Source organism: Acinonyx jubatus, chromosome B3, assembly GCF_027475565.1.
Source record: "Acinonyx jubatus isolate Ajub_Pintada_27869175 chromosome B3, VMU_Ajub_asm_v1.0, whole genome shotgun sequence".
In the NCBI taxonomy this organism is placed as follows: domain Eukaryota; kingdom Metazoa; phylum Chordata; class Mammalia; order Carnivora; family Felidae; genus Acinonyx; species Acinonyx jubatus.
This window is the reverse complement of record NC_069386.1, coordinates 60,019,155-60,032,159: the sequence shown is the minus strand read 5'-3', so window position 1 is coordinate 60,032,159 and position 13,005 is coordinate 60,019,155. Positions and strand designations below refer to the sequence as shown.

The 13,005-nt window shown below is 42.2% G+C and overlaps 1 protein-coding gene across 1 annotated transcript in view; it reads right to left on the bottom strand.

Annotated features, from left to right (window-relative positions):
• Positions 1-11,834, bottom strand: part of EHD4 (EH domain containing 4) — an 84,570-nt gene extending 72,736 nt beyond the window's left edge. The window contains exon 1 of the mRNA XM_015064896.3: positions 11,482-11,834. Within this exon, the coding sequence (XP_014920382.2) occupies positions 11,482-11,717 (236 nt within the window). The 5' untranslated portion in view covers positions 11,718-11,834. The remainder of the gene's footprint in view (positions 1-11,481) is intronic.
• Between the last annotated feature and the right edge of the window lie 1,171 nt (positions 11,835-13,005).

Here is a 13,005-nt window from a genome sequence, read left to right as displayed (position 1 = left end):
GTTTCTAAAGCAGTTTCCTTTGTTTATCTTCATGCTCAATACCAAGAAATGGAAGAGAGAGAAGAATCAAACGTGTTAGCACAAAAGTCTTATAAAATGGTCAAGAATATATAATGGTTTCCTAGTAAGTTACCACCACCACCACCACTTCTGGACGCCACCAAACAACAGATTATTATGAAACCACACTGTACAGTTTGTTTATAAGGCATTTCACACGTGTTTTATCTCTTCAGCCTCACTGTGGTTGGAGCAGGTGTTTTAGCCCTGCTTAGGACAAGGTAAGCAGCTTGCATGAGACTGCATTAGCACAAGATGATGACTACTTTTAACATTTTGATATATTTCCATCCAGTCATTTTTCTGTGAATGTAATTTTTGTTTATAAAATTGGGATCAAAATGTTTAAATACTTTTGCATCTAGATTTTTCACCATTAGTTTTGCCTTGTGCCATCAGAAATTACTTGAAAATAGGGGCACCTGGGTGGCTCAGTCGGCTAAGCGTCTGACTTCGCCTCAGGTCATGATCTCGTGGTTTGTGGGTTTGAGCCCTGTGTCGAGCTCTGTGCTGACAGCTCAGAGCCTGGAGCCTGCTTCAGAGTCTGTGTCTCCCCGTCTTTCGGCCCCTCCCATGCTCATGTTCTGTTTCTCTGTGTCTCTCAATAATAAATAAACGTTAAAAAATTAAAAAAAAAAAAGAATTTACTTGAAAACAATTTTTTTAATGGCTGCATACTATTCTCAGATGAATTTCCTATATCCTTACTCTTGGGCATTGATATAGCTTCCCATTTCTTGCTATTATAAATCATGCTGAGATAAATATCACAAACATCTCATGTCGTTCAAAATTTTAATCTTTTTGAGTTACTGAAAAACTAAGCCAGGCCAAGCCTCATTTCCATTTTAAAACTCTATGTCTTCCTTAAGTGTAAAACCTAACTTTTATTTTCATTTTTGTTTTTCCCTTAGTTAAATCATGGACATCTTACGGCCAGGGCTGCTTGTTCAGATGACATCATCTTTGAAACTGCTGTGCCTACGAAGGAATCTACATTAGCCTGTGGGATCAAGAAACTGGAATTTGCTGGATAAAGCTGTTTCACAGTTCTATTTTTCCAGCTATGAATGCTATTTAAACCACGCAGGGCTGAGATGTGCTTAAGGCACACTGCTAACATGTGCCTGTACCCGGAGCTACTCAGGTCTGCCTTCCATGCTATTCTGGAAGGAGGGCAGGAGAAAGAGAAGGAAAGAAAGGGAAGGAGATGAAAGGGAGTGGAGGTTCACTGGAATAAAAGGCAACATGCTTCTCCATTTTTTATAGTCCTCTTAATATTTCCAGTCATTCATTTGCTCACACATGAAGATCTATTAAGTGTCTTCTATGTTCGGTGTTGTAATTTATGAATGTGATGACAGACTTTGTTTAGGTTGATCTGGGAGCACTGGAAAACTACATGAGGAGGCTATAGAACACAGCACTTCCCGAAGTTACTTAACCATAGAACCCTTTTTGAACACCTATTAACAATCTCCCATAATTGCCTTTCATAGAACACAGGGTTAAAGGTAAAAGGAAAAAGCTCAACATCTGTTCTAGTTTTTTCTTTTCAAGTGAAATTCTTTTCAAATTAGTAATAGAAAGATAATTTCTTAATGTGATTAATTTATAAAATATTAAACCAATAACTAACATCCTATCTTAGGGTGAAATAACAAAAGCACTATCATCACAATTAGAAGCTTGATATGGATGTGGCTTCCTAGTACAATAAAAGATGAAACAGAAGAGGAAAAAAAGTAATCATGAATATAATCGATACAGCTGTCTATCTAGAAAACCCAAGAGAATCTACTGAAAATGTCAGAATAACTGCAATCAAATGAACAGATACAAAACAAAAATGTGTAAAAATCAGTAGCTATCTTGCATACTTGCAGTACCCTTCTAGAAAATATAAAGGAAAAAAATCTGATTCATTAAGAGTGAAGGAATATAAAATACCTAAGAATGCATTAATAAGAGTATACAGAACCTATATGAGTAAATCAAACACCTTTCTGAGAGGTGTAAAAGGTCTGAGTAAAAGCCATGCTGAGTTCCTGCTTGGGAAGAGCAAATACCAAGATAAATGCAGTCCCAATACAAACGGATCCCAATGGGATTTTCTGGGAAGAATCTAATAAAGTAGTTTTAAAGTTCTTCTGAAAGAATAACAGGAAATGATGATTGACAGTATTTAGAAAATAGAGAGAAATGAGATCAGAAGGGTCTGTGTTACCATTTAATTAAAGAATGTTTTAAAATGACAATCCTTAAGACAGTATGGTCTGGGCATAAGAATCTACCAACAGAACAACACAACAGGAGAGAAAGGTTCCAAGAGATCCCAATATAACTCATTGTGTTTCCAAGTGGATTAAAGAGTTAACTATTGGAAAGATTTTTTTAAATTTAAGGATTCTGTAATATTTAAGGATTTTCCAGGGACATCAAAGACATCATCAAAGAGGAAAAAAGTGTTTGAGTTGACCACAAATATTAAATATATCTCCATGTCAAAAATGATCATAAAAAATTAAAAAGGCAAAGCTCAAACTGGAAAAACATAATTATGACAAAAGACTAAGAACCATTATTGAGCAAAACATTTAAATATCTACAAGATAAAGTGTAGTTGGGGTGCCTGGGTGGCTCAGTTGGTTGGGTATCCAACTTTGGCTCAGGTCATGATCTTGCGGTTTGTGAGTTCGAGCCCTGCATCAGGCTCTGTGTGGACAGCTCAGAGCTTGGAGCCTGCTTCGGATTCTGCACCTCCCTCTCTCTCTGCCCCTTCTCTCTCTCTCTCCAAAATAAATAAACATTAAAAAAAATTTAAAAAAGATAAAGTCTAGCATTCCAAAGGAAAATTGGACAAAGTTCACAAATAACTCTCAAAGAAATAGAGATGATGCCTACACATTTTAGAAGTTCAACTTCACAGTAAAAAAAAAAAAAAAAAGGCAAATTAAGAAAAATTTTTTCCTATCACGTTTATTTGTTTTTAATAATAATGCACAGTTTTACTGACAGTTTGGTGAAATAATAATCTTCATATTAGACTCTGTGGTGGGAGTCTAATTTGGAATAACTTTTCTGAAAAAGGAACATATGTATATAGACATAGTCAGAATAAAACATGCAATGTTCTATTTCATGTGCAACCTTGGATGGCAAGTAACTTGTTCTGCGAGTGTTCTGCAAGATGAGCAAAGATTTCTAATAATTTTAACTTGATAAACGAGCGATGTCTTGCAACACAAGTAGTATGTGATGCCGAATATGACATGATCACAACTGAACCAATGGTTTTTGAAATTTGCTTTGATATATAAATGCTTTGGATTACGAGCATGTTTCTGGAAGGAGTTATGCTCGCAAACCAAGGTTTTAGTGTAAAATATGTATTATTTATATGTTATATATATGCATGTGTGTATGTATATATATATATATATGTATGTATAAAATCAGGAATATATATAAACCTGAAAAATATTTATACCTTTTGATGTAGTAATTCATACTCAGCAGAATAGGCTTTTTTCTAACAGGAAAAAAAAAACGAGATACACAAAGATTTACAAGCCAAGAATGTCCACCGCAATATTATAGATAATAGCAGAAAATTAGAAACAATGTTCCAAGCTGTATGATAGACTAGGGTGCAGTCATGAAAGCTATTTCTGAAGATTACTTAAGAAAAAGTTTATCATATCATATTAAGTGAAAAGGGCTGTTTATTAAATTGCATTTTTTGCATAATTACCAGTTTTGTAAGCATGACTTTCATGTCTTCACGTAGGTCATTTGTTGAAAATGTGAACAGATGGAGCTTGGACCACTTGCCATAGAAGGGCCATCAAAGTGAGACTCTCTTCTGGGTTGAGACTGATCTACTTCTCAAGCTTAAATGGTTCAACTATCATGATTCCATTAGTTGAACCTTTGTCTTTCAGTGGTTCCCAAATATTTCCTGCAGGAAACTACCTAAGAATTACTCTGAGAGGTGGTTTATAAAAACCAAAAGCAAACCAAAACAAAAATAGGTTTTTGACCCTCTCCCACAGAGAGTCCAATTCAGGGGGTCTGGATTAAGGCCCTAGAATCTGTTTTTGGTCTCCCAGTGATTCTGTCCAGCAGCCAGATCCAGGAACTGTAGCATTCTAGTTCATAATTTTCCAAGGTTTTGAAAAATACTGAGTGTCTCCTAGAAGTAAGCTTCTAAATGTGAGTTAAGGAAGAGAATTTCATAATTAAAAAACAAAAACAAAAACAAAATACATTTCCCCTTACATTTCTCCTAATCCTGTGGCATGGCTGCCACTTGTCAGGTAGATGATGTAACAAGTGAACAAGAGATTAACCTGCAGTGTCTCCCAGATGTGATTACTGTCACCGATACCACATTCACCCTGTCCTGGCACCCCCACTCCCCTGTTCTGAGTCCTGCCCCTTCTTAGGTTTCTGAAATACCAGCTACTCCCTTTCTATAGCCCCCTTCCATCTACTTATAATAGGCTTTCACTGGAATGCCCCAGACCAGGGCACGGCTCCTCCCCTCCAGTACCCAGTTGCTGAGAGTTTTCTATATTTGACACTTTGCCTCCCACTCATTCCTCAACCCACCGCCACCTGGCTTCCATCACCACCACTTACTGGCATGGCTCTTGCCAAAGTCACCCTGGCTCCTGATGGCTAATCCACTAGATCCATTTCAACCCTTTTCCCAGAAGCATCTGACCCTGTTGACCATGCCCCCTCTTTCTGTGGCGTTTGTGAGGGCTGCCTGACGTCTCATCTGTTGAGCAAATGCTTTTCTTTTTTGTAGCAGCACCCTGAGGAGCCACCTTTCCCCCCTCTTAGTCCACATGGTTTGGGGGCTGACCACCCCACTGCAGGCATGGGTATTTCATTCCCCTGGCTTGAGGAATTGGTTCATGGATGGATACCAGGGCTAATCAATGAGACTCAAACCTAAGACTGTTGCAGAAACCATTGGGAAAAAGGTTCCTTTTTTCCCCTTGGGGTTGCTGAGCCGGCAGAACGTGAGTCTGGATTTGGAGATGGCCAAATGCCCACCCCAAACTGCCATGAGAAGGAAGCCAACATGAAGAAGGCAGCAGAGCTGAGAGACAGAGACCAGATGGCACCACTCAGAGTCCTAGGCCAGGCCTGAAACCAGCACACCCCGGTCTCATCGGTTTCATGAGACAACATACCTTTTTACTTAAGCCTTTTTCAGTTGAGCTTCTGTTAATCACAAGGAAAAGAGCCCTACAATGGCTCCAATTCCCATCTTTCCCTGGCAGTGACTCCACCTCTCTGGTGCCTTGTCCCCGTGTCTCCACAGTAACTCTTCCTTTTACTCCCAGATCCATATGTCCAACCCCTCGTGGACTCTACACCTGTGTGTCCACTTCAACATGGGTTTAAATGTAAACTCAAATTATGCCCCCACTCATCCTCTCCCTGTGTCCACATCTCAGTGAATAGCTCCACTGCCCACCCAATTATCCAAGAAACCTGGGCCTCATCGTTGACACTTCTTGCCCTCATTTCCTGGTCTCGTTTGGGCAGCTAATTCTGGCTCATTCCTCAGGGCTCAGCTTTTAGGCTGTGTCATCAGGGAGGCCTTTTCCAACCTCCAAGCCTGAATGAAGGGTCCTTCCTATGCCCCCCTCCCAGCCTGCACTTCTGTCATAGCTCTTGTCACTCAGAGCCCTAATAGCTGGTGGATTCTATCCATATTCCCCATGAAACTAAGTTCTGGGATAGCCAGGCCCTTCCTAGAAACCAATATTATTTGAATAAATGGACACTAGGATATACACGTATGATCTTATATATTATAGATAGTTCATTCTTCCGTAAAAATCAAATATGTCGGCATTTCAGAAAGATCCACAAAGGGCATGGTGTTTGGCAGAGAAGACTATTGCTTCCAGGGGCCCCAGTGCCTGGCTGACAGTAAAACCACTAAACTGGGCTCACGGTGTTTCCTTAACAGGATTTTCTTGGTAAAACTAGGCTGACTCCTAGGGAGTGCCTTCACTTCTCTTTGCTTTAATAACTGAGTCTAGAGCTTATCAAAGGGATGAAGTAGAGCTTTATTCTTTAATAGAATCTATGCTCCCCTTTTTCTGAAAATGGGGCCATTTGCCTGCTTCAAGTTTTCTGATACTCCTCATATTCTTCATAACTTCTTAAAAAGTACCAAATACAGTTCTTTGAGCACAACTACACGTTCTTCCTAAATGGTCCTGCCATCTGTTCCCCGACCTGGGTATTTACTGGGCCGTGCCTGTGCAGCCCCTGGAGGGTTCCTCGTCCCCTGGGCTTGAATCCCCTCAAACACTACAGGGCTCCCTTTCCTGTCTCTGGATCATTTGTTTTTGAGAGAAAAGGAGAAAAAAGACGAGTTCTGCTTTCTGTGAAAGTTATAGCAAGAGTCCCAAGAAGTGGGTCTATCACTTCCTGATTCTTTTTCTTGTTCTAATCCTACCAAAAAAGGCCTTCTATTGCCCAAGGCATTTTTGCCTTCCCAGCCACCAGCTTCTTAATGCTTCAAACTGTCCATAAACTTTGTTTTCACACTTGCATATGCAACTCATGCCCTCTTTCCCCTCTAGGAACACTATATTTAAGTGATATTTAAAGTTTTAAAACACAATTACTTTATCAAGCGTTTTATAGGAAAATATTATACTTTGATTTTACTAACTTGAGTGTTAGGAAGAATGAACATGTTTATACACTGACAAGAATATACAGGGGAAAGAACATACTGTGGGGATTGTGTGATAGCTATTTGTACTCTCAATTCCTTCATGTCTACTTCTCAGTTCCTTTCCTTCGTGTGTTCTTTTTTTTTTTTTTTTTTTAAGTTTATTTCTTTATCTTGGCGAGAGGAGTGGGGTGAGGAGCAGGGAGGGAGAGAGAATCCAAAGCAGGTTCCATGCTGTCAGCACAGAGACCAGCTTGGGCCACAAACCACGAGATTATGACCTGAGCCAAAACCAAGGGTCGACACTTAACCAACAGAGCTACCCAGGCGTCCCAGTTCATGTGTTCTTTTAGCTTATTCCCACTTTTTTTGGCTTGCCTTCTTTCTGGCAACCATTTTTATTTTAAATTATTGTATACAGATGCAGAAATTACCTGACTGGAACTAACTGCAGAATTATGGAAATTAAAGAAGTCACAGGATGCTGAACTGTTGGAAGACTGAATTGTTTGCTACTTTTAATGGAGATATAATTTATATACTACCATAAAGCTTACCCTTTCAAAGGGTACAATTCTGTGGCTTTTAGTATCTTCACAAAGTTGTGCACCTAGTACCACTATCTAATTTCAGAACATTTTCATCACCCCAAGAAGAAACCCTGTTCCCATCAGCCATCACTCTCTATGCCTTTTGCAAAGTGGATATCCAATTGTCCACCATCAATCATTTGTTGAAAAGAATGTTCTTTCTCCCATTGAATTGTCTTGGAACCCTTGGAAAAACAAATTTACCAGACATACGGGTTTATTTCTGGACTTTTGATTCTATTCGGTCATTCTATGTCTATCCATAGGCTACTATCATACTGTCTTGTTTATTGTAGCTTTGTAGCAAGCTTTTAAATGAGAAAGTAGGAGAACTCCAATTTTGTTCTCTTTCAAGACTGTCTTGTCTATTCTGGATCTCTCATGTTTCCAAATGAATCTTAGAATCAGCTTGTCAATTTCTGTAAAGAAGGCAGTTGGGATTTTGGTAGGGAATGCACGGAGTCATAGATCACTTTGAGCAGTACTGCTCTTCTAAAAATATTAAGTCTTCCAATCCATGCACCTGGATGTCTTTCCTGTGTTTTGTTGTTGTTGTTTTAGGTTTTCTTTAATTTTTTTCAACAAAGTTTTGTAGTTTCCAGTGCATAAGTTTTACACTACTTTTGTTAAATTTATTTCTAAATATTTTATTCTTTTAGATATTATAAATGGGAATTATTTTCTTAATTTCAGATTGTTCATTGCTAGTTCATAGAAATATAACTGATGCTGTATATTGATCTTATATCCTAACACTTTGCTGAATTTCCTTATTTTAAAAGTTTTTTTTTTTTTAGGATTTCCTTAATCCTTAAGATTTTTTATACATATGATCATATCCTCTGTGGAAAGAGATGGTTTTACTTCTTTCCAATCTACATTCCTTCTATTTCTTTCTCTTGTCTAATTGCTTTGGGCTCTACCCTTTTAAGGCATGTACAGTTTCTTGAGTGACTTCCCTCTTTTTTCCTCATTAGAATAAATTTTTTGGGGAGGGACAGGACATAGGAGGAAGAGAGAAAATGGAGCTCTTTGAAACCAAAATATGCAACCATGGCTTGATTTCCAGTGAGCCTCACATCTTCTCAGTGGAAATGTCTTCCTTCACAGCAGCTGGGCCCAGGAATTTTCTAGGGGAACCTGTGAAATCTGTTTTCCTCAGATTTTGGATGCAAGTCTGACTGAGCCCAATATCCACCCTTCCTTGGCTGTTATGTAGTCTAAGACAACATGGCCACTTTCCCCCATGCCAGTCTCTTCTCCTTTCTTGCTGGTTAGAGGTAGAGTGAGCACCCATGGTTTCTCTCATAGCATTCTCTGTCTTCTGAGAAATAAAATTGTCAGTAGGACAATAGGTTTATCAGCTGCTCTGCTTCTATCCAAGGAGACATTGACAAATAGCTCCATTACATCTGAAGTCTCCTTCTGGGCCAGTTTTGTGACCCATGTTAGGAGGGTCTACCAACTCTCCCTTCATACACATCCAAAAATAAGTGTAGTTTTTAGCACTCAGGCTCTTCATCCACCCCATGTAGAAGACATTTTTCTTAGAACAAGGCACACATTTAGTTTCCTCACTCCAGACGAAGTTCTGGCTTACCACGTTTTAGAGGAGCTCTTACTTCTTCCCAGTCATGGGACAAAAGGAAGGAAGAGTACAGTTTTATTAAAGGTACGTAATGCAAACCAAAAGCCTTGCTGAATGGCTTTAGAATGAGAGAAGTTTCCTTCCTATCAGTGCAGGCTGTGTATTACCAGTGACCTCTTGGGATATACAGGAAGCCAAGTGGATGAGAATCTTTTACTATGTGGATAAGTGCACCCCACAGCCAAGTATGAACTTCTAGTGTTCAATGGCTAGTAGCAAACAATCCAGCCACTGACCAGTTTCAGAGAAAAGACAGCCATGGATGCAAGCAGGATCCAGGATGGTCAGCACCCTGGGCCAACCCCTCTGTTTCCCAGTGCCAGGGAAGGCTCTAGAGAGGAGCTGCCCTTTCATTTGGGGATTTCCTCCCAGGAGTTAAATCTCTTCCTCCTAGCTCCACTATGAAACCAAACTCAGGTCTCTGGTGCCTCACCAAGCTTCCTGTCCACCTTGATTTCCTTCTAACCTCACAGGTCCAGTTTATGCCCACTGCCTAAGGACAAAGTCACTTAGGTAAAGGAAGGTCTCAAAAGCAAGTGACTTCTTGGTAAGGTGACTCCTCCTTCACCCTGAGGTTGCACATGGCTCCAGTGCCTGAGAAGTGGTCCATTTGGATGATGTTGCCAGGAGTCAAATCTCAAAATCCTTCTTAAAACTATGCTTAGCTATTCCACAAAGCTCCCTTCAAATGATGAAAAAGAAGAGTGACGCTATGAGAGCAGAGAGATGGCCACATCACATCCAGGTGTGTACAGCACCAACAGGGCTCCCTGATCACACACAGCATAATAAAGCCTCATGGCAGAGACAGACAGGAGGAGCTGCCCAGGGTGCTGTGCATATGTCACTGCTAATGTCTGCAATTATTGTAATTACAATGCTAGCTCCTTATCTTTGACCTGTATATTTCAAAAGGCCCACCTCCCACTCTTGTCAGTCACAATACTTCATTTTCCCATATACTTAAAAACTGGTTATATTACTAAGACCTTAAAGGTATTGTTTGTCATCTTTCAGGGTACCAGTGACTATAACAATTCTATGGTTTGAGTGTCTGGGGTGATATACTGAATACTATTTTCACTTTATTAATAAGGACCAAATAAATCAACTTAAAAATTATTTCCCTCAGTCTTCCTTTACATTCACTTTACTATCTGGAACGATATTTCCATAGAGTATATTTGCTTTGCTCATTTCATTCATAGTGTATCTGTAGGTCTGGATTGAGCATATTTCCTGTAGTGACAAGTACTCTATTTGTAGGAACTATTTAGGTCACTGGAGTGGAGAAAAAGAGGCCGCTATTTAATAGAAATGGCATATATCCAAATATAGATGCAGTTTTCTGAACATCTATTGAACATCAATAATGATGAGATTGTTACAGTTTCCCAAACCCTAGACCCAAACCTTAAATGATTAGTCACTTTGTTTTAACTGACACAGGGTTTAACACAGGAAAACAAGTTTCCTAACCAAAGAAAGTAAGTCTTAAAAGTATCTTACTTCTGCTTTAGAAGTAACACAGTCTCTTCAAAAGGCAAGTTGTTTCAATGTAAATTATTTCCCAACAAAAATCGCTTCGGAGGAAGCTATATGATTTGAACCCTAGCGCATGCACAGTAACTGCTTTTAGAGACAGAGCGAGCATGACAAATATTTTCAGTTGTCAAGGGAGGAAGGAATGACCCACCTAAGAAATGGAAACTAACGAATAGTAATATGACACTCCCCCTTGGTTCCACTGGGCGCTAGCTGGGGCTGCTACACACAGCTAACTTCCTTTGGTCGGATAAAGGCGAGGCTGTGCAAGAGCTTAATAAAAGCGGCCTCTCTACCCACTGGCCCCAACAATGTGTTGGGGGATGGCAAGCAAGGACCTCAAAAGAAAGGGGCACTGGAAATACACTCTACTGTTGCCATTCATTCATTCGTCATGCGCTGGGGGCTTAATTCTCCAACTATGACTCAAGAGCCCATTCTGATACCCCACACCTCTGTCCCCATTTCTAGCCCTAGGCCTCACTCGCTCATCAAGAAGATGCTTATTATAGCTTCGCTCTTCTCCCTCCCTTCCCCGGGTCCCCAGGCCACGGTGACAGGATAAAGCCAGCCAGAGGAGTGCCTTAACAAGAGCAAGGAAAGAAGTCTCAGAGTACACAGTGAAGGGGTTCCAGGGACCTTCCTGCCAGCGTGGGGTAGAGCCAGCCCCTTCTGGGGCGGCCGCGCCCCGGGGCGAGGCTGCGGGCACCTGGGCATCGCGCTAGGGGCGGGAACCTGAGGTCACGCCGGAGCTGGAGGGGGAAACAGCAGCGAGGGGATTCCGCACAGGGGAAGTGGGCGCTGCAGGAAGTCCGAGGGCGGCGGGACGCTGGTAACAACACGCGCGCACGTGCTGAGGACCGCTAGCACCTAGGTGGTGGGAGCAGGGGTCCTGGCGGCATTGAGGAGCCAGCGGGGCGGGTTACCTGATGAAGGTGGTCTTGCCCGTGCTGTACTGGCCCACCAGCAGGATCATGGGCTTGTTATCGAAGTCGGCGTCCTCCAGCGCTGGCGAGTGGAACTCGTGGAAACGGTACGCCTCCTCCAGCGGCAGCACCTTGCGCAGGTAGAGCGAGCGCAGGCCCCCAGTCACCGTCTGCACTGCGTCCGCGCCGCCCGCGCGCTCGCGCCCGCCAGCCTGCCGCCCCATCCAGCTGAACATCCTGATGCAGCCGGTCAGCCCGTCGCCGGTTCGCTCCCCTCGCCCACCCTCTCACACCCCGCGCTCAGTCCCCGCTCAGGGCTCGACCCTCCCCGGCTGGCACTGAGCTGCTCCGGCCCCTCTCGCCGCCGCCCGAGCTGGCCCCGCCTCGCGCAGTCGCAGCCAATCGCTGGTCTCTGCGTCACGACAGCTCGTTTACTATTCAGAAGGCTCTCTCAAGTCCTTCCTCATTGGGCCGCTGCCAGCGCGTCTCAGCCAATGGAGAGGAGGTTCTTAATGAATTATTGATGACGGAGTCCGTCGGCGGACTGGCGGGGGAGAGGGTGTCTCCACAGCCCCCGGGCTCAGACTGGTCTCGGAAGCGCCCCCTTAGGTCGCCGGGGCCCCACCTCTGGCCAGGTGGCGTCGGCTTCCGGGCAAATCTGAGCTGGCAAAAATGAGCCTCCGGAGGCTGCTGAGTCTCCTAGGAAGTTTACTCTTTCCAGGCTTATGATACTGGGAACAAAAGTTCGGAAAGTTGACAGACAGGTTCTTTCTACTCTTTGTAAGGTTATTATTTACATATTTTGTTAGTGAAGAGATCTTGACTCAAGGACATACTGACAATATTTGACTAAGGGGAAGAAGACTCCAATCTGCTTGGGTAGATGTTTCTCCTACTTCACACTGCCTCCACTAAGTTCTGGATGAATTGAAGTCCTCTTGCCCTTAGTTTTATTTGATTTTCTGTAACATTAAAGATTTAATCATCATCCTCATTATTACCACCTAATTACCACATGTTGACATGTAAAAGAGTTACTGTTACCTCTTAGTTGTCTCTGTTTCCAGATTAAAAGGACGTATCAACATTGAGACTGGGAGAAACAATCAGCCATCACTTTTGGCGTTCTAGGCAACAGCTTGAGAATATTTCTCAGTTGTTGTAGAGCATTTCTCAAATGTCACCCACGGAGCCACCTGCATATAAGAATAACCTGGGATACTTGTTAAAATGCAGATTTCAGGTCATCACCCCCAGACCCACTGAGTTAAAATATTGAGGAGGGATGGAGCTCAACAAGTGCTCCCAGGTGATTCTGACGTACCCTAAATTTGGGGGAATATGATGCACAATAGTACTTCTCTAACTTGATAGAAATGCAGATGCTGATTCCGGGGTATGGGGCATGGGTTGAGACACCAGACTGCATTTCTAATAAGCTCCCAGGTGCTTCCAATGCTGCTTGTCCATGGGCTATACTTTGAATGCGAGGGCTGTGGTGAAGAGAGAACAGGACTTGGCATC